The sequence below is a fragment of the Aristolochia californica genome, unplaced genomic scaffold (genome assembly GCF_029961685.1).
Source record: "Aristolochia californica isolate CCGP_79_NKW_82.1479 unplaced genomic scaffold, dmAriCali1.0.hap1 SCAF_2, whole genome shotgun sequence".
Taxonomy (NCBI): domain Eukaryota; kingdom Viridiplantae; phylum Streptophyta; class Magnoliopsida; order Piperales; family Aristolochiaceae; genus Aristolochia; species Aristolochia californica.
Window position 1 is genome coordinate 45,556,526 of NW_027181881.1, and position 18,913 is coordinate 45,575,438.

General features: G+C 38.5%; 3 protein-coding genes across 4 annotated transcripts; 2 read left to right on the forward strand and 1 right to left on the reverse strand.

Moving 5' to 3' along the window:
* The first annotated feature begins 2,121 nt into the window (after nucleotides 1-2,121).
* LOC137955165 (pentatricopeptide repeat-containing protein At2g27610-like) lies at nucleotides 2,122-5,347 on the forward strand. The gene has a single exon (XM_068802034.1). It carries the CDS (start codon nucleotides 2,122-2,124, stop codon nucleotides 4,756-4,758), a length of 2,637 nt encoding a protein of 878 aa, XP_068658135.1. The 3' UTR covers nucleotides 4,759-5,347.
* A 123-nt stretch (nucleotides 5,348-5,470) lies between these two features.
* On the reverse strand, nucleotides 5,471-12,334 carry LOC137956643 (probable uridine nucleosidase 1). The gene is made up of 8 exons (XM_068804210.1): nucleotides 11,927-12,334; nucleotides 10,005-10,120; nucleotides 9,822-9,881; nucleotides 6,563-6,745; nucleotides 6,160-6,451; nucleotides 5,969-6,076; nucleotides 5,713-5,848; nucleotides 5,471-5,612 (listed from the first exon to the last, which is right to left on the reverse strand). Exons 1-8 carry the CDS (start codon nucleotides 11,964-11,966, stop codon nucleotides 5,504-5,506), a joined length of 1,044 nt encoding a protein of 347 aa, XP_068660311.1. The 5' UTR covers nucleotides 11,967-12,334; the 3' UTR covers nucleotides 5,471-5,503.
* A 507-nt stretch (nucleotides 12,335-12,841) lies between these two features.
* On the forward strand, nucleotides 12,842-18,814 carry LOC137956255 (transcription initiation factor TFIID subunit 12-like). 2 transcript variants are annotated; one of them, XM_068803660.1, is made up of 9 exons: nucleotides 12,842-13,492; nucleotides 14,750-14,914; nucleotides 15,520-16,047; nucleotides 16,184-16,258; nucleotides 16,335-16,413; nucleotides 16,505-16,569; nucleotides 16,688-16,723; nucleotides 17,386-17,577; nucleotides 18,163-18,814. In XM_068803660.1, the coding sequence occupies exons 1-8, from the start codon at nucleotides 12,890-12,892 to the stop codon at nucleotides 17,503-17,505; spliced, it is 1,671 nt and encodes a 556-aa protein (XP_068659761.1). In that variant the 5' UTR covers nucleotides 12,842-12,889; the 3' UTR covers nucleotides 17,506-17,577; nucleotides 18,163-18,814. The 2 variants fall into 2 exon arrangements, with proteins under 2 accessions (XP_068659761.1, XP_068659762.1); XM_068803661.1 differs by having other exon boundaries at nucleotides 18,275-18,814.
* Nucleotides 18,815-18,913: the final 99 nt, after the last annotated feature.

The window sequence follows — 18,913 nt, forward strand, 5'->3', positions numbered from 1 at the left end:
ATAAGTATACAATTGTGTTTTGTGGAACCATGCTATGATATTATGTAAGTAACTAACCGATACAACCATAAAAGACTAAATACAAAAAGACTAATCGATTAAGGTACAAAAAATAAAATCTTAACACAAAACACAAACACTAACACGAACAGCTTCTACCGTCTCATTCTGCTCACCATTACTACTGATTTCATCTTCCTCTACTCACTATTACTATTGGTTCTACCGTCTCATTCTGCTCACCATTACTACTGATTTCATCTTCCTCTACTCACTATTACTATTGGTTTCATCTTCCTCTGCTCACCATTACTCTGCTCAAGACGCATTGATCCATCTGGGCATAGCAGAATACAAAACGTAATACATTGTTGATTTCTTCGAAGAACTCAAAACCATCTTAATAAAGAAATCAAATAAAAAGAATTCGCAACTCAGCATACGTACGTACCCATAATCGTTTCAGCATAGAAGTTACTTTGTTTTTTTCGCGTTCGTCTTCGTGCCCGTCTTCCATACCGCGTGCTTTTGTATTTGGCTAACGCTTTCTTCTCCTAACCGACGGTCAGCCAAAATTATTCGGAAGACTGCGGTACGGCAAAGCCCACATGGCAGCAACATCAGTAAAAATGTTTTCAAAATTTCGCGACAATATCGGGTACTGCCCATACCCTCTTCAAACTCGGTATCAACAGTATCAACTTTATACGGAAGAAGTAATGTCCCGAAATAATCCCACAGTAATGGAGTCGATATCGCCGATACCGACTTCTTTCAGAAGTTCAGACTAGTTGCATTGAGATTTTGTAGCTCGGAAGCAAGACCTTTTCGTGTTTCTGATGTGAATGTGTAGGGAGCGGCTGGGGATGCCAAAACTGATGATTCCGATGTATAGTTCTATCATTCAAAAACCACCAGATCTTGCTTTTTTTTCACTTTCTAATGTTTTTTGGTGTAATTTGGATTGCAAGTACAGGCATTTCTCAAAGCATGGGAAGCTACATGTGGTACAGTTGGGAGTGATTTAAGTGGGTAATGGCGCCATTCATTCCGCCGGAGAGAGAATAAGGTGACGGAGCCCAGAAAAAGGTGGAAAGGCACCGGAGAAATCCAATGGCACTTTGGATGACAGTCGATACCCGAATTTTTATTGCTGACGTGCAATGTTGAAACGTTACTCCTAAATAAATTTAGTTGACCGTTAATCAGCCAAAATTTGAAGAAGAAATGGTCACTTCCTAAATAGCCCTTTGTATAATATACGGGTTCTTATTAAGGGAATTTTATTAAATTACCCCTTGTTAACATGTCAGCTTTGCTCACTAATGATATGCCACATCTCTAATTTTCTTTTATTATTGATTTAGGTTCTTTTATAATTTTAAAAATATTTTAAAAACATTAGTTTCTAGTTTTTAAAAATCTTAAAATAGCAGTTTCTTTGAGACAGCTTCTTGGCCAGCTCCAGGAAAGGTGTTATGTGACCGTGCGCCAGCCATGGGAGCATCAGAACTCGAAGACAGCAGCCTTGATCAGTAGTCCCCATGAAATACGTTTGCCTTTGTTTCCTGCAGTTCAGTTCGTGTGATCAATATAAATATAAATCAGAAGTAACAAGATGCTGGCCACCTCTTGAGTCTATCTAAAAGCCTCCACCTTGGGTGATCTCCAGTACATGATCTGCTGATCCTCTCTTATGTGTCAATCAGTAGGCAAATGTACATATGTTTGGCTTCTGCAAATGGCATGCATGCAAGCATTTGTCTTTGTAACTATTGAGTCAAACCTACCAATCTCAGCTACATTACAAACCCTATTAGGTCATGTTTGGAAAAGGAAATATCCACTTTCACTTTTATGAATCCTGTCCTAATTTTCTTTTTTGATTATATATAAAAAAAACTTGGATAATTTTTTATTCGAGTGGTTCTATTTTTTTAAATACTTTTTATACATAAGAATGATATTATTTTAATTTTCTGTATATAATACACTTTTATGATTTGACAAAACTTTCATTACCGTTCAATTTGGCGCCTAGAAGAGGTAGAAAGCTGTCTTCCTAAGAGCCTGCCAGAAGGAGACGCATGGCTCTCAACCGGCGAATTTCCAAAAGCAACGATGTTTCTTCGGCCAGTCTCCAGATTCAAATCCACCTATAAAGCATCTTTTGGTAGTCCTAGAAGTGCCTCTCTTATATTTGAAACTCCATTAGCTGAAGGGACTCATTCTATCTCCTTCGCCGCTGAAGGCATCAGAAGAGGAGAACTAGAACACAGTCCCCCTCTGCAAAGAGACTCGCCTCTCGACGGAAATCCTCAAAAAGGGCTTTTGGATTTGAACTCTCTGCTTTTCGAGCAATCTTTAAACAATCTCAATCAGGAAGCTGTGAAAACTTTCCTCAGAATCCGGCAGTCGCACGCTTCAGCAGAGAGCTCCACTTTCTCATGCATTCTAAAGGTTTGTAGCTCCTTGTCAGATAATGTTCTTGGCAAACAAGTTCATGCTTCCTGCTTCAAATGTGGGTGGGAAATCAACGTCAGCGTCGGTACCGCCCTTGTTGATTTCTATATGAAGTCCGGGAATGTTGAGGATGGAAGACAATCATTTGATGAAATGCCTGAAAGAAATGTAGTTTCCTGGACTACTTTACTGACTGGGTACACACAAAATGGCTTCGCCCATCTTGTGTTGGGTCTCTTTTTTGAGATGCAAATAGAAGGCATTAAGCCGAACCGATTTACCTTTTCAAGCGTTCTCACTGCTTCTGCAGCGGAAGGTGCAATAGAGAAAGGAATTCAAGCTCATGCCCAAGTTATCAAGCTTGGGCATCAATCAACTGTCTTTGTATGCAACTCCTTAATGAACATGTACTGGAAGTCGGGGTATGTTGAAGAAGCTAAGGCAGTTTTCGATAGCATGGAGTGTAAAGATGCTGTTTCCTGGAACGTAATGATAGCTGGTTTTGTACAAAATGGATTAGACGAGGAAGGATTAAAATTGTTTCATCAAATGCGCATAGCAGGTATGAAACTGACTCAATTGATTTTTGCAACAGCTATAAAATTATGTGCGAATCTTAAAGAACTGAATTTTGGCAGACAACTTCATTGTCATGTGATTAAAAATGGTTATGGAATTGATATCAATATAAGGACAACACTTATGTTAGCTTATAGTAGGTGTGGTGAAATGGATAGTGCCTTTGACTTGTTCTCCACAATGTCTGGAGTTCAAAATGTAGTTTCTTGGACTGCATTGATCTCTGGGTACATACAAAATGGTGAAGTTGACCAAGCAGTGCACCTCTTCTGCCAAATGAGAAAAAGTGTTTCCCCCAATGATTATACCTACTCGACCATCCTAACTGCATGTCCTGTCATCTCACCATTCCAAGTTCATGCTCAAGTGATTAAAACTAATTATCGTGAATCACTTTCAGTAGCCACTGCCCTAATGGGTGCTTATTTGAAGGTTGGAAGTGCCCATGAAGCTAGTAACATTTTTAAACAGTTAGATGTGAAGGATATTGTTGCATGGTCAGCCATGCTAGCTGGATTTGCACAGGCAAAAGACTCTGAAGGGGCAGTTAAGCTTTTTAAAGAGATGGTTCAAGAGGGCATCCAGCCTAATGAGTATACCCTTTCTAGCGTAATTAATGCATGTAGCAGCCCCACTGCTGCAGTGGAGCAAGGGAAACAACTACATGCAAGCTCAATTAAGTCAGGTTTTGATAAGGTCATTTGTGTAGGGAGTGCTATTGTTACCATGTATGCGAAAAGGGGTAATATACAGAGCGCCCATGAGGTTTTTAAAAGACAAAAAGAGAAAGACTTAGTTGCATGGAATTCCATGATCACAGGTTATGCACAACATGGGTATGGAAAGAAGGCTCTTGACATTTACAATGAATTGGAAAAAGAAGGTTTGGATATGGATAGTATCACATTCATTGGTGTGATTACTGCTTGTACTCATGTTGGTCTAGTAGATGAAGGGCAGAAGTGTTTCAGTTCAATGGTTAAGGACCATCAAATAAAACCAACAATGGAGCACTATGCTTGCATGGTTGACCTATATAGCCGAGCTGGTAAACTGCAAGAAGCTATGAAACTCATAACAGAGATGCCTTTTCCTGCGGGTGGGACAGTGTGGCGGACACTTTTGGGTGCTTGCCGGGTTCATCGTAATTTAGAACTAGGCAAGCTTGCAGCAGATAAGCTCATATTGCTTGATCCACAAGATTCTGCGGCATACGTGTTGCTATCTAATATATATGCAGCCGAAGGGAAATGGGAAGAGAGGGGCAAAGTGAGAAAACTAATGGCAGACAGGAAAGTGAAGAAAGAGGCGGGGTACAGTTGGATTGAAATTAGAAACAGGACACATTCATTTTTAGCCTCTGATAGATCCCACCCCTTGACAGATAAGATCTATTTGAAACTTGAAGAAATGGCAGTCCAACTCAAGGATGTGGGTTACAAGCCTGACACAACTTTTGTCCTTCATGATGTGGAAGAGGAGCAGAAGGTAGTTATGCTTTCTCAGCATAGCGAGAGGTTGGCCATAGCTTTTGGTCTAATAGTTACACCTCAAGGGGCTCAACTTCAAATAGTAAAGAATCTCAGGGTATGTGGAGACTGCCACACGTTCATTAAACTGATGTCAAAGATCGAGGGAAGAGAGATAGTTGTTAGAGATTCAAACAGGTTTCATCATTTCAAGGAAGGTTTGTGCTCTTGTGGGGATTATTGGTAATTATTGAGCATGAGTATTAAGAATGAGGAACTGCTCAAAAGCATGTCAATCATTTTAAAAAGCCAGAGAAAATGGCTGTTACTTTATGATATTTTACTCCAATGAATACAGAACCAAAACCCAGGTTCTAATGCCTGAGATATCAAATCATTCAGAAGGTAAGAGGTTGACTTTGAACATAAATCACATGCTAAGCGATTTAGAGAAGCGCACACAGACTGGATCAGTGGAAGCAGCTACGCTTTTCCCCATAATAGCTTTGTTTGAAATGTGGATTCCCACAAGCTATCTCAAAGAAAAAGCTATCCCTGCTTGATGCAGCCAAATAAGAAGGTTATATTCACGTATTTTTTGTGAAGAGATGATGTGCGGGCATTGCATTGTGAAAGCAATGCCGGAATGGCTTAAGAGTAAGGACGATTTGTTTACCCGACATTTTGAAGATTGTAAAAGTTTGCTTTTGGCTGATCCTTTTTTTTTTAATATTCATGGGCAGCATAAGGCCACTTTTTGGCAGATCCTTGTTGTTTTTTTTTAATTTTTTATTTTTTGCAATGTTATCAGTCAGTGATTGACCACAAAAAGGAATGTGGGCAAATGAATAAAAAGATGATTTAGGACCACATTTTGAAAAACTAGCATTCGCATATCAGTAGTACCAGTAACATTAACATATTGGCAGTGAGAATCCTTTAAGGTACAAATCCTCCTTGATAGCCCCATGCTATTTTCAAGTATACGTCACTCACTGTTTCATAAGCAAATTTTTTATGTATGCAAGAACTTTGCCCTCATCAACCTCCCATGTAACAGAGACTGGCGGGTAGTTTGTCCAAGGATTACTTGATTGCCATCTGTACCAAAAGAATGCAGTTTCATATGATACGATCTCATTGTAAATGTAAATATTGAAGAGAAGAGAAGAGAGAGAGAGAGAGAGAGATTTCTTCATACTTTTTTAATTGTTGGTCCATCAAAGTATGTCCTACACAAATGCCTTGGGTCTCGACTCTCACAGCACCTTGTTTGAATGTGAAGAACTCAGGTTGAACCAGTGCTACCAAACTGACTGGGTCATGGAGGAAAATTCCTGAAGACCATTTAACTTGAATTAGCTATGAAATTAGTATAGCAAGTGCAAATGATAGCAATAATAAGGAGAGGATCAAGCATGTGTTTTTAGCCCCAGCAAAAGTTCGAAGGATGTTACCATGAAGACCATCTGACTTCAAATGCCAGTCTCTGTAGAACTGACACATCTCACAAATGAATTTTGCATGTCTACCTTTTGAGTTCCTCAGGTCGAAAAGATCTTCATCTGCAATTACAGTTACGTTCTCCCTTCTCCTCAAGTACTTTGGCAGATAATTAATATACTAGCAAGTACTATGAAGTTTATACCTGTCATTTTAACTTGAGTAGTTATATTTATGCCAACAATGATGACATGGGCCCCACAAGTGATCACCATGTCAGCTGCCTCGGGATCCCCAAATATCTGCAGAATAAGATGGAATTTCATGTAAATCAGGACCAAGGCCATTACTTGATGATAAACATGAGAGAGAGAGAGAGAGAGAGAGTTTACATTAGCTTCTGCAGCAGGATTAACATTTCCAGATGAAAAGAAGGCCCCGCTAACTATGATTATTTTCTTCACCTTGCTAGCAAAAGATGAATCTTTCGTAAGTGCCTGGTTGAATAGTCATGATAACAGGATCATGAGAAATGGTGGTGCACATATCATACGTCAACTATTGCTTCGAATGACAAAAGGACTTATAAGATAGTACATAGAACTTACCAATGACAAATTTGTCAGTGGTCCCAATGCAAGTATAGATACCTCACCAGGGTATTCAGAGACCATGTCAACCATAAAATCTGATGCAGCTTTGCTAATCTTTTTACCATTAGGAGGTGGTAGAAAAATGTTTCCTAATCCATCAGAACCATGGACAAAGTCTGCAACTCGAGGTATTCCTCCCTATATTCCAAAATGCAGCACATTCAGTTTTTAAGTAGAAGGACAAAAACCTATTTTTGAAATTATACAACTATTTGGTTTTTATGCAAGTCAAGCTCTGCAAGGACATACTTCTAGAGAAGCTGTTATGACTGTGAAGTAGATGGTCTGCAAGCCATTTATATAGAAGGCATGAATTAGGAGTATACTTCAAACTGCCAATGATTTCTGGAATAGCAGAGATGGACCTACTAACAGATCAGCGTGGATTGAAGAGTGTAAAAACTTGCACTTGCCTTAGAATGGCTGAAAATTTAGAGCATTGTCAGCAGTTGTTCTATGATGTTAAGATTTTAGAGTTGAGACTCTTTAGGAACAAAGCATTAGCTTATGAGGTCAAAGATCTTGGTTAGTCCATATTGCATATCCACGTGCCTGGCAGGGGCAATATTAACAATTACCAAAAATAATATGTCACCACCAGATTTTTTAGTGATAAGCATGTTTGACACTCTAAACTTAAAAAAAAAAAAAAGGCCTTTTCTTGGTCCAATTCCAATGTGCAGCTTCAAGCCCAAAAACCTGAAAAATTCTGTACTGACGCCACTAGATACCGATGATAAACTGTAGCTTAAGGACATATTATTAAGGGGGAGTTAGTCAACTTCACGTAGGAGATGAACTTCAGCCGCACTACTCAGTTCATCTCCTCGTTAGTGGAGCACCAGCGTTCAACTCATGTAGATGAATAAGATGAATCTAAAAACCATCTCCATTGTTTAATTTCAAGAATCTGGTTTCTGCAGTATATTGCGAATCATTCAGATGACTCTGGCGCCGCGCTTCAAACCCTTGTCGTTTTTTTTTTTTGGTCTCTCTCGCTCTCTCAGTCTCCTCCGTCTCTCATCACTTCTTCCTCCTCGAATTTTTTCTTCGATCTCTCTAAAGCCATCTTAGTTCTCCTTGCTCCTCTCGGCCTCCCACTCCCTTCTCCCCATCGCTATTCTTTTTTTCCCAAAATACCTCCCGATTTCGATTTTCTTTGATTTTTGACATTTTGACGTCGATTTCTTCTATTATACTTAGATTCGGCTTCGATTACAGCCTTCGTCTTTGGTTTTCCCCAAATTTCAAAAAGTAAGCCTACCTTCTATTATGGTATTCTTAAGGAAAAGCAATTAATCAAATGTTCTTAATCTCTTAATATGTGCTTCCAGCCATTATATGAACTTCTGCTCATCATTTTTTCTTTGATAGCTATTTGTAGACAATGTGATTAGTTATTATATTTATCTATTCATTTATAGTTTGATGTTGAATTTCATGAATTTGAAGTCTGATGAGATTAGCAATCTCGATCACCATTTGCATGTATCAATGAAGATGAGTTGGGATTTTTTTTTCCTTCAAAGATGAGGATGCACTAACACGACAGTGTTCTTGCAAATTCCAGGATGATGTTCCTGTTGATGGAAATGACAATCTACAAAGAAACATGTGTTATTTGATATTCTATCATCTATATTTTGAAGTTGTTCAGAAACTTAAGAAGTTTCAGCTGCTTATGATATTTTGTGTTTCAGGCATTGGATAAGTTCAACAGTGCAATTGTTCTCCAATTTACTATGTAATGTTTACTACTCTACCAATAGTTGCTAGTGTGATACTGTTTAAGGTAAGGTTTTCTTTATTCTGTCAACATGGAGTGTTCTTACAAGAAGAGTACTGATTTTTTAGATTCTTTTTCTTTGGAGTCGTGGGCTTGATTTGCTTTCTATGCTGGGTCAAGATTGGTCTGGTCAAAATGTGAGTAGGATAGCTTCGGAGTTGTGTGGATTTATTACTGTTATTTCTGGAACTATCACACATTCCACCAGAGATCAAGAAACAACTCCTGCACCAGGTAAACTCCATTTGACCTGTGGGTAATATATGCCTTGTACTTTCATATAGTATCAGAGAAACTACCTGTATGTGAGCTGCCATCCGATTTCTCCACATGCAAGATTTATGAAGGAGGGCTGTGGTTAATAATGGAATTTTTTTTAATGTAATATAGGCATGTAATTGGACTTTATGTTTTATGGTTGGTTGAAATATTCTCTAGTTTATAGGATACAACCTGTATGCATTTTTATACCTGTAACTGGTTACACTTCTTCATAGAATCTGTACTCTCTTACCTACTTCTAGTCTGTATTGGAATCTTCCTTTGCTTCACTAAGACTCGTACTGGAGGTTGAGTAGGCTTTATCATCATATTTTATAACATGTTTGGCATTTTCAAGTCTGTGAAGACTTGTACTGGAGGTTGAGTAGGCTTTATCATCATATTTTATAACATAGTTTGGTATTTTCAGTCCCTTGGAGACTTTAGCAATTTCTATTTCAACCATTAACTGCATGCATTGAAACTTATGATTTGTCCAATTTACTGTTGCAGCATCCTTGTCCTAGTACTAGTGCAGTGGAGAATCATTGAAGAATTTCGAGGACGATCATTTTATGGCCCTGCAGAGTTCAGATTATTTTGAATAGCATTTCCTTTTGTTAAGAGATGCTCGAATGATGTTCAGTTCCGTATCTACAGATAAGTGGTTCTCAACAATGAAGATTCTGGAGTTGTGCTTTTCCTGTACATTCTTGATTCCTATTAGTTAAGACTGATGCATCCAGTGTTCAAAAAATTGTGGCTTTTAAATTTATTTATATACAAAGGAGAGAAAGTTTTTTTTTATTTTAGACGTCTCTCTTATCATGACTGTGTAAATCATTTTTTTCCTTTTGAGAAAATATTAATCATTGTAATTGCCATTGACAATTTTAACACATTAAGTTTTTTAATTTTTAACGGTATTATATTCGTGAAATGCCCACTAAAGCAACAGACTATCAATGAGAAAATACGAAAAAAATAGGAAGAAGAACTCAAATAATAAAAATAGCAATTTGCTACCCCCAAAACATTACAGAACAACTGCTGACAGAAATAGGACTCCGACAACACTAGAGTAATTTCACACAAAAACTCTACACCTCCAAACATAGCACTCCTAAGCATGAAATAAGTCATATTTTCAAAACACAAGTCATTTACCTTAAGAGGTCCTGGACTGCCTTCAGCTACTGGAACATCAGGGCACCCAGCGATCTCACACTATCCTTTGACAAATTAAAAGTTGTGATCAATGGTGAAAACGGTTTGTAGAACTATATAGGCTAAGAGCTTAAAACAACAAATGAATGGAATGATTACAAAATAATATCATAAGAATCATACCAGCAGCAATGCATTTCTAGTTGCATCTCCTGTACTGATATTGAAATATATTGTTGTCAAACCCAAGATTTCCAACTCAGGTGTTTGGAAAGCCATCAGGATAGCCATGCTATCATCTGTAGGGATAAAGTACATAACTCCCAGTTTTAAGATCATGGAAAACAGTTAAGAATATTTTTCAAAAAAAAAAAAAAAAACTAAAGTAAGATAAATAATTTTATACGAAAACGAAGGCTATAGACCAAAGACAATGGGCTAGCATCCATACAACACATTTCCTGTTTTTATCTAAGACAGGCAGCAACGGTCCCTTCATATTACTAATCACTATAGAGCAGTTGTCTCCATTGTCACATAGTTAGCTAAACTCTTGGATAGACAATTATATTGCAATATCAGTCATTGCAAAGAAAACTATCATTAATAACTTTTAACAATTACACCGACTTCAAATATGAAATCTTTTACTTGAACCAAACTGAAGAACAATCTTTTACAATGCAACTGCATTGTTCCCAAGGTCATCAATTTTTTTTCTTTTCTTTGAAATGGTGTGTCAATTTCATCAATCTAAACATGTCAAACATGCACGTGCCTCCAACGCCGCAGCATGCTCACTATATGCATGAACACATAAATATGCCAAAAAGAGCATCTTCTATCCACCAAGTCACTTCTTGAGTCAGATCAAACTGCCATTAAGTTATCAAAAGAAATCCTAGTATGAATGAAGCATGTTAACATCCAACATAACACTATAAAGTAGTATCTAAGGTTGCTCATGGAGATGTAAATTTGAACGGGAATTAGCATTCTTTTCAAAGTCTTCATGTAGCAAAAGCACATGAGAAAAATTCAAACGTAAAAACATCAAGAGGCATGTCTTCTATATTCTTCCATGTTCTCAAAAAAGCAACTAAAACAAGACACTTGAAGAAAAAAGGCAAAACGAACAATATTTTCCCATAATTTCAAGCAAGACAAACTCTGACTTCATTTTTCATGTAGCAAAATTGAATAAATATGTGTATATACAAATAGTAATAATAAATAAATGAAAACAAGTAAGCAGAAGAGAAGAGTCCAGCAAAGAAGAAGTAAAGGTGGGATGTAACTCACGAAAAAGCCAGATTGCAACCAACAAATTTCAACACAGTTTTGACTTATCCAAGAGTAAAAAGAAAAAGAAAAAAGAAATACTCTTGACATCAATAGTATCGCTGAATATATAGCTATCAATTATGACATCTCCGACCATCTCATGAATCAAAAGAGTAGCAACATTAGGAAAGTTGAGTAAGAATTCATATTTGATTGAACCAGCGGTTGAAGGACCCTAAATCAAATAAGAATGATTCTAAAATGAACTCCAGAAAACTAAACATAGGAACAGTTGAAGACACGATGAACAGAAGAAGAGAAGCAATGTAAGTATATCTAAACACAAAGACCTATGCATTGACGCAGTAAATGATATAACACATTCTCGTACATGTAAATGTAACAGTATAATAGACGAATCTCTAAAAAATACTTCTTCGCGACACATACAACCTCCACATACTCCTCAGGAGATCTCATGAAGAAATGGAGGATGAAAACTACAGAGGTTACGAGAAGAGTGCCAGAACACACAACTGGTAAATTAGCCAAAAATGAAAGAAGAAAGAAAAGAAGAAATAATTATGTGCATAGACTGTTCCAAATTGATCGAAACCCGGCTAAACTACTTCTGCTTCTTTAACCCAGAGCAAACAGTAAAAGAGAAGGCCAAACTGAAACGTAAGCATTACCGCAAACAAGAAATCAAGTATTCCCCAAATCAAGCGGAAGTTCAAGATCCCACTTTCGACAAAAGAAAAAAAAAAAAAACAGAAAAACTTTGCCATCCCGTTATCAATTTGAAGAAAAACATATATTACCTATTCCGGGATCCGTATCAATTATGACCTTCTCCTCCATTTTTTTTTGGTGCCTCAAGTCTATCCCCCAGCTTCCCCTCTACACTCCCAAAAGGGTCCATTGACAAGACTACTAAATAACGACGGAAAACAGATTAAGAGACTCGAGGAAGCGAGAGACGCGAGAGACATCCTCGGTCGCTCTGTCTTCCTTTCTGCTGCAATGCTGCTACCTCTGAAATTATATAGCAGCAATATTTTCCATTCGACGGCGCAGTACGAGTTGTCTGTCAAGTGACCTGCTCTATACACATGTAAATAATCGATTGGATCGTCAACGATCAGATGAACCAGGAGATGATCTTTTATGGGAAAACCGAAAGCTTCATTTGACGATTCAAGGCTTCAAATTCTCCCATTTCAACGGTTCGTGAGTCGTCAGCGTAGTTTCTGGACGAACGACGAAAGGGCAAATAAAACCTGAAAAGTGCGACACGTTGTGAGCACGTGGACGAGAAGCGCATGCGGCTTTTTTTAATTCAAGACCAAGTGGAAGGGGCCCTCTTAACGAAAACTTGTCGTATATAGGGAGTAAATTCCGGATCAGCCACTATCTTGGCACTAAGGTTAGAACAGGGTTTGGCGTTTTATAAAACCTATCTTAAACTACGGAACAGAGCTTTCGTCTATTATTTATTTTTCTAAATACGATTAAACTTGGGAATTTTGATTAATTGGATCTTACGTGATGGTGGCTAGAGGACAGACGAGCTTACTCAGTCTGAACAAGAGTGGTCCAGGTTCAACTAAGTACATCTGTCACAGCTAAATTGATTTCGACTGAGCCGGTTCTCTTCTAGACTTCAATCAATTCTTAATTTCAATATCCTCCCTCGACTACAGTTACACGCTACAGATCCGCTCCAAAACCAACACTTCGCGCACAAAGGGAGCTGTGAAACCGTGCGTCTTTGTAACCTTGCCATGGACAATTCTCCCATGGAAACAAGCAGCACTGGTACTACCTCCGCCGCTCCAACGGACCCCACCCCACCAGCAAGTGCGGCTCCGCAACAGTCTCTTTCTCATCCATCCTCTTCAATCCCGTCGACCCCTGAGATTCCCCCTACAACTTCTTCTTCTTCTGCAATCCCCAATCAAAACGCGCCGCAGCAACAACCGCCACCAGCAAATCTCGCCCCGAAGCAGCAAAATCACCATCACCACGTCCAACAACAACAGCAACTGCAACAACCCATCTTTCAACAAACCCAGCAGAGGCCTGCTCTGAGCAGACCCCGCCCCCTCCAGTCCGCTTACCCTCACTTTTCACCCCATCTCCCTCCCACTTCGTCTTCCGCGGCGGCAGGTTCGTCATTGTCGTCGCCCGTGAGTTCTTCTCTTCCTGTGACGACTATGCAGCGGGGCGGCGTGGCAGTGGGGGTCCCGGCCCCTCACGTGAGACAGCCTCAACAACAGCCCAGTGGCTCCTTCTCGGCATTCGGGCCAGGATCTTTCAATCAGTTTGGGGGGTTGGGTCGGGCTCCAGTGAGTGTGCCTGAGACAATGGCCAACTCGACCATGCAGGTTGGATCCCGTCTACAATTTTGCAAGTTTTTGTGTTTGATTTTTGACCTTTTTTTCTGGTGCAATTTAACACGAACTTGTTCCTATACGGAATGTCCGAATGATCGATGTGGTATATATCTTCTGTCTTATAATGAACTTGAATCTTGGTATCTACTAGATCGTCTTGAATGCGGCTTGATTGTATGTAAGATACTAGAACGGGCCTCCTTGTGGGAGAATCGCATGGATAAAAGATATTGCTGTTTAGGTCCTCACAAGAGCGTGATGAATCAAGTCGTGATTTTGATTAATTTTGAGCTTTGGTTCACTTTTTAAAAAAATCTGGATTACTGTTTTGTTTTCTGTGAGTAGACAAGACAACTCTTAGCATGAAGTTTTCCATAACTGCCGAAAGTGGTTTAAAGCATAGAAGCAGTTATGATTTTTTTTATCTCTTTCAATTTGATTAGTTTTTGGTTAGCTTCCAGTCCTCCTAGTAAAGTTTATAATTTTATTATTAATTATCCAATAATGGCTCCCTTTTCATCAGGCTGTGGAGCTTATAGGAACTCTGAACTTGAATAAAATCTCTCTCTTCGGAGTGCCAACATGCAATAGAATTCAATTGGGTGATACATGCGGCACTTTATTATTTTGTTTTATTGGGTTTTCTTGTGTTATAAATATGGAAGTTGAATTTCTAGGGACACAATAGATATATTTGAGTTTCTGGCGTTGAATTGAGGGTTCCAAACAGTTAATATATAGCAATCTGTATCTTTTTCTCTATTTTGGGAAGAAGTTATGTCATATTATGCATGTTTACATTGTTACGAAACTTGTAACTGCAATGGAGTATTAACCAGATGAACTTGAAATATTGAGTTTTTTTTGGTTGTTTGATGCGCTGTAAAAACAACTCTGAGCATATTCCAGCATATGAGATGTTGGAAGAGTATTGGCTACCTGGAAACCTTATATGGTTGTTAAAAAGTTCTGTATCAATTTGTCTCAGCCAATACACGGACTATTCACTTCCCCAGTCTCATATGACTAAGATGATATGCCAGTCATTTGACCAAGTTGCCAAACCATGCATCCAGAAAATATGGAATTTCTTATTGTGATATATGTGAATCTAATATAATTATGTGGTTGGTTAGATCTTTGAAGTGTTTATAGAAATTAGGATGGTTATCATTCAGAATGATGTAGGAAAAATGATCACTGAAGACACAGCTTATTGACATTTGTTTTCATTCTTAACAACTGAAGGTGAGGCAACCTCCTCCAGGGGTCCAAAGCATGGGGATGATGAGTCCATTTGGTTCAGGTTCTCAGGTACGTCCTACTGGTGCTCCTGTGCTTCATCAGCAACGACCTGGTCCGCCTCCCTTAAGAGCACAATCTCAGCCAAATAATCAGGCCTTAGCAACCCATGTTAGTTACACTACTTGCAACTTTTATTCAGTTATTTTTTCTTTAGTAATCCTTTTATAATGCCTTATACTGTTTTTGTAAGTGTAATAAGACAAATTGCTTACACCTGTTAGCTTATCTTAAACCTGGGGTGTTTAAAGGCCCACACTTGCCTGTTGGAAGATGTCATCAAGTAAATCTATGGTCTCCACACCCTGGTTAGTAACCTTAAGATAAATACTTCAGACAAAATGGAGTTCATGTCAATTGCTGGATTGGACAGAATATATCAGTGAGATGGGTAGCTGTCTTAGATTAACCTCTACCAAGTGCATCTTCACTGTTATCTGTAACCTGCAAATTTACCTCTCTAAGTCTCTCTGAAGGCTATTTACCCTTTTGAACTTTCTTGAGACTCTTTATGTTAAGATTTCCAAGTTGACAACCCCTGGTAACTGATCCCACATTAGCTTATCGTTACAGCTATCACTTGTCAACTGGAAGTTTGGAACCTGTCTCTTATCAATGTCACCTCCATATGCATGTAAACTGAATTTACCCTGTTTGTCAAACCTGCTCAATCCTCTTGTTTGTGAACCATGCCTTACATTTTATCTCTGAGGCAGAAATTCCAAAGTCACAACATGGCGCTGGTCCCATCAGTGGGTTCTCCTAATTCTCAATCACTTATGGCTCCTCAAGGTTCTCAAACCCATCCGCAGTCATGGGTATCAGGACAAGGAAAACAAACACATACACAGGCTTTGCCTTCACCATCTTATAAGCCTCCAATGAAGCCTCAGAGCATGAATCAGAGGTCTCATCTTCCTCAACAACATCAGCAAGCCACACCCTCATCTTTGCACCAGCAACAGATGCCCTCTATCCAACAACAGCAGCCTCTAGCTCAATCTCATCAGTCACAAGAACATTATAACCAGCAATACCCTATGCCAAGGCTTCAACAGGCAATGCCACATCAACCACAGGTGACTCGTGCTCCTGGATCAGCGGCTCAGAAGTCTCTGGTTCCTGCTGTTGCACAATCTAGCGTTCCTCTAGCTGGCTCACATACACATGCAGTAAGCAATGATACACCTGATGATGGCCCTCTGATTCTAGGCAAGAGAAGCATTCAGGAAATAGTTACGCAGGTGGATTTTTACATTCTTTACAAATGCAGAATATCTTCCGCCATCTGACATTTTATTTGATGTGTGAAAATACTTTACTATTCATTTGTGAAATCTTCTCTTTTTTTAGAACGATATTAAGTCTTCTTTTGCACAGATTGATCCATCTGAGAAGTTGGATTCAGAAGTTGAAGATGTTCTTGTGGAGATCGCAGAAGATTTTGTTGAATCTGTGAGTTCTTCAGTGGACCATAGAGATGATACCTTGTTGTATTATTTTTTGTCTCTGAATTATATACTGCTCACAGATCACAACATTTGCTTGCTCATTGGCCAAGCATCGCAAGTCAACTACACTGGAAGCAAAGGATATTCTTCTGCATTTAGGTTCATTCACTGATGTCTTTGGTTTCTGAAAATTCTTGTCTCTGTTATAAAATAGAAAGGCTTAAGCAAATTCTCTGGTACTTGGATACAGAAAGAAACTGGAATATGACGCTACCAGGTTTTGGTGGAGATGAGATTAAAAGTTACAAGAAGCAGGTGAAGTCTTAAATCAAATCATTAGTAGATGGAATGTTATAAGCATGTGCATTCTCTGGCTTGAGAATGTGAAGCTCTTTTGTTTTCTTGCCCTGAGTGTCTTTTTTCTTTTATGCAGTTCACTAATGATGTTCACAGGGAGCGACTTGCAGCGGTACATTTAATTCTTATCCTCAACCTGATTTTTTATGAAAAAGTTTTGTAAGCCTTGCAGGAAAGGAGTTGCACCATTGAATACCCACTGTACCAGTGGCCACTGTTTATGGCATTCCTGGGTGCGGCTATGCAAAATCATGGCCTAAAAGATGCAGCCTCTAACCAGGGTGGCATAGTTGCTCAATTAGAAATGGGTCTTCTTTGTTAAACTGTTTTCTTTCGGTTCTGCTACAAGAGATGCATAAACCTGCTGAATTATTATGTCGTAGTGACTTCACCATACATGTGGCCTTGTGTAATTCAATTTGGTTGGTTCATGTTATGATCTCACCATTAATGGACAATATTGAAGAATCACTAAGTTTTGGTAAACATTTTGGTTAAGGCTGGAAGTATCTTGTGGATGTAGATTATGATTGGTGCAGCTTATAGTACTATATAAGATTTTTTTTTTGGGAAGGGTACTATATAAGATTTCAATGAATGGGAAGGTGCAACTGCAAAAACACACATATAATGAACTCAAATTTGCTATCTAAGTGTCTTCTTATGAGTGTTCATGTTGCCTATATATGAATATACATGCTTTATTTATACGCTGCATGCCTAAATTTGATGTCTCACAAATTCCGTTTCATTATTTTCCATGTGCTATTTCAGATCAAGAAGTTGATTGTGGGAAGTGAAGGCACAAATTTGAAAAATTCTACTGCACAAACTGCTGCTAATGTGAAAGGCCATACTGCAAAACCACCTCCAGCTGGCCCCGAGAAAACATGAACACATTCTACATTCATGTTAATTGTGTTTATACAGTTAGATTTGGCGATCTCTCTGTGGAAGCATGTAAAGGTGAGATGACCCAACACTGTAGGAATTGTGCTGAAACTAGAAAAAGAAATTGAGATAATAAATGAGAAAAGATTACACACTGATTGGTCACAAATCCTTCATCTTTTATTCTTCAAAAGAAAAAAGGAAAAGAGACTTATCTTTAGACCAACTGTGTTATTCATGCATGTTGGGCTGCCTTTGCACCACCTAGATTCTGCTTCACATATAGAGCATTTGATACCTTGTAGGGCATGAAACCATCTCTTAAGGTAAATGTTGTTTCATGTAAGGCGTGATTTCATGCTATGTGCCAAAACATGCTCACTTTTATGCAAGTTGTGTAGTTTTTATTGAAGGCAAAAATTCAATGGAAAAGAAGTATCTTTAACACAAGTTGTTGTAATTAATAAGAGATGTAATGAAAACATTGAATAGGGCCTATTCAAAATGATTAGTAAACCAAAATGCAGGAAATTATGTGGAGCAGGACATTTGAAAATGATCTCATGTTAAAGCAGCTCAATGCAAATTTTCTATTGCTGTACTAGGACATATATTTACCTTATTTCTTCTATCTGACCTTGTTAAACACATGTTCACTAGGTAAAACAGTGAGTTTCATCAATGTCCCTGATGGTCCCTTATCAATGTTTGATGATTCCAAACTCGGACAAGGGATTATTGAGATTATTAATTAGGACAAGTTTTGTTGTAGCTGCTTTGCTACCTGGTCAGATGTCGGAGCTGTGTAGGTGTTATACAGTTACTACAAGGCAACTCAACGATGTTGTAGCAGTCAGTATTGCTGATAAAGCGTGGTCCATTTGCTGGTTCGTTACGTTTAGAGCTGCAATTGGGGCAGAGTGGTGGGAGAAGGGCCTTTTGAACATAAAAGTTCCTGTAATTTAATGCAGTATATGAATGGGCACAAACGCATGGAAGGTAGACGACTAGAGGGTCTTTGATGCAGAAATTCTAGCGAAATTTTTCAAGAAGCACTGGGATCAAAGAAGCAAAATTAGACTGAAAGACGTGCGTAGGAGAAGAGATGATGACTATTAAAGTTCCTGTTTAGTTAATTCAAATACTATTGCTTTGTCCCTTTTTTTGGTTAAACTTGGTGGCCATTTTTTATTTCAAGTTTACTCTTTTTAATGTAAACTATGAGTGCTGCTTACTGTTTAATTGTTTTAAAAGACAGTTATGCGTTCTCGTTTGCGGAAAAGTTGTATACCCGATTGCTGATTTTGAGTCCTATGGCAGTTCCGTCTGAAATCTTGAGACAACTCTAGTATGAAAAACAAACAGCCAACCCTCGGGTCGTCATTCTTGCTTGGTTTTTGGAAACGCTAGC

Excerpts from the sequence above, each read along its gene's own strand:
- LOC137955165 (XM_068802034.1), top strand. The coding sequence starts at position 2,122 with ATGTTTCTTCGGCCAGTCTCCAGATTCAAATCCACCTATAAAGCATCT.
- LOC137956255 (XM_068803660.1), top strand. The coding sequence starts at position 12,890 with ATGGACAATTCTCCCATGGAAACAAGCAGCACTGGTACTACCTCCGCC. Across the intron at positions 16,414-16,504 it reads GGATATTCTTCTGCATTTAG|AAAGAAACTGGAATATGACG; the intron begins GTTCATTCACTG and ends ACTTGGATACAG. Across the intron at positions 16,724-17,385 it reads ACAGGGAGCGACTTGCAGCG|ATCAAGAAGTTGATTGTGGG; the intron begins GTACATTTAATT and ends GTGCTATTTCAG.
- LOC137956643 (XM_068804210.1), bottom strand. The coding sequence starts at position 11,966 with ATGGAGGAGAAGGTCATAATTGATACGGATCCCGGAATAG. Across the intron at positions 10,121-11,926 it reads TGATACGGATCCCGGAATAG|ATGATAGCATGGCTATCCTG; the intron begins GTAATATATGTT and ends TTATCCCTACAG. Across the intron at positions 5,849-5,968 it reads GAAGTCAGATGGTCTTCATG|GAATTTTCCTCCATGACCCA; the intron begins GTAACATCCTTC and ends AATGGTCTTCAG.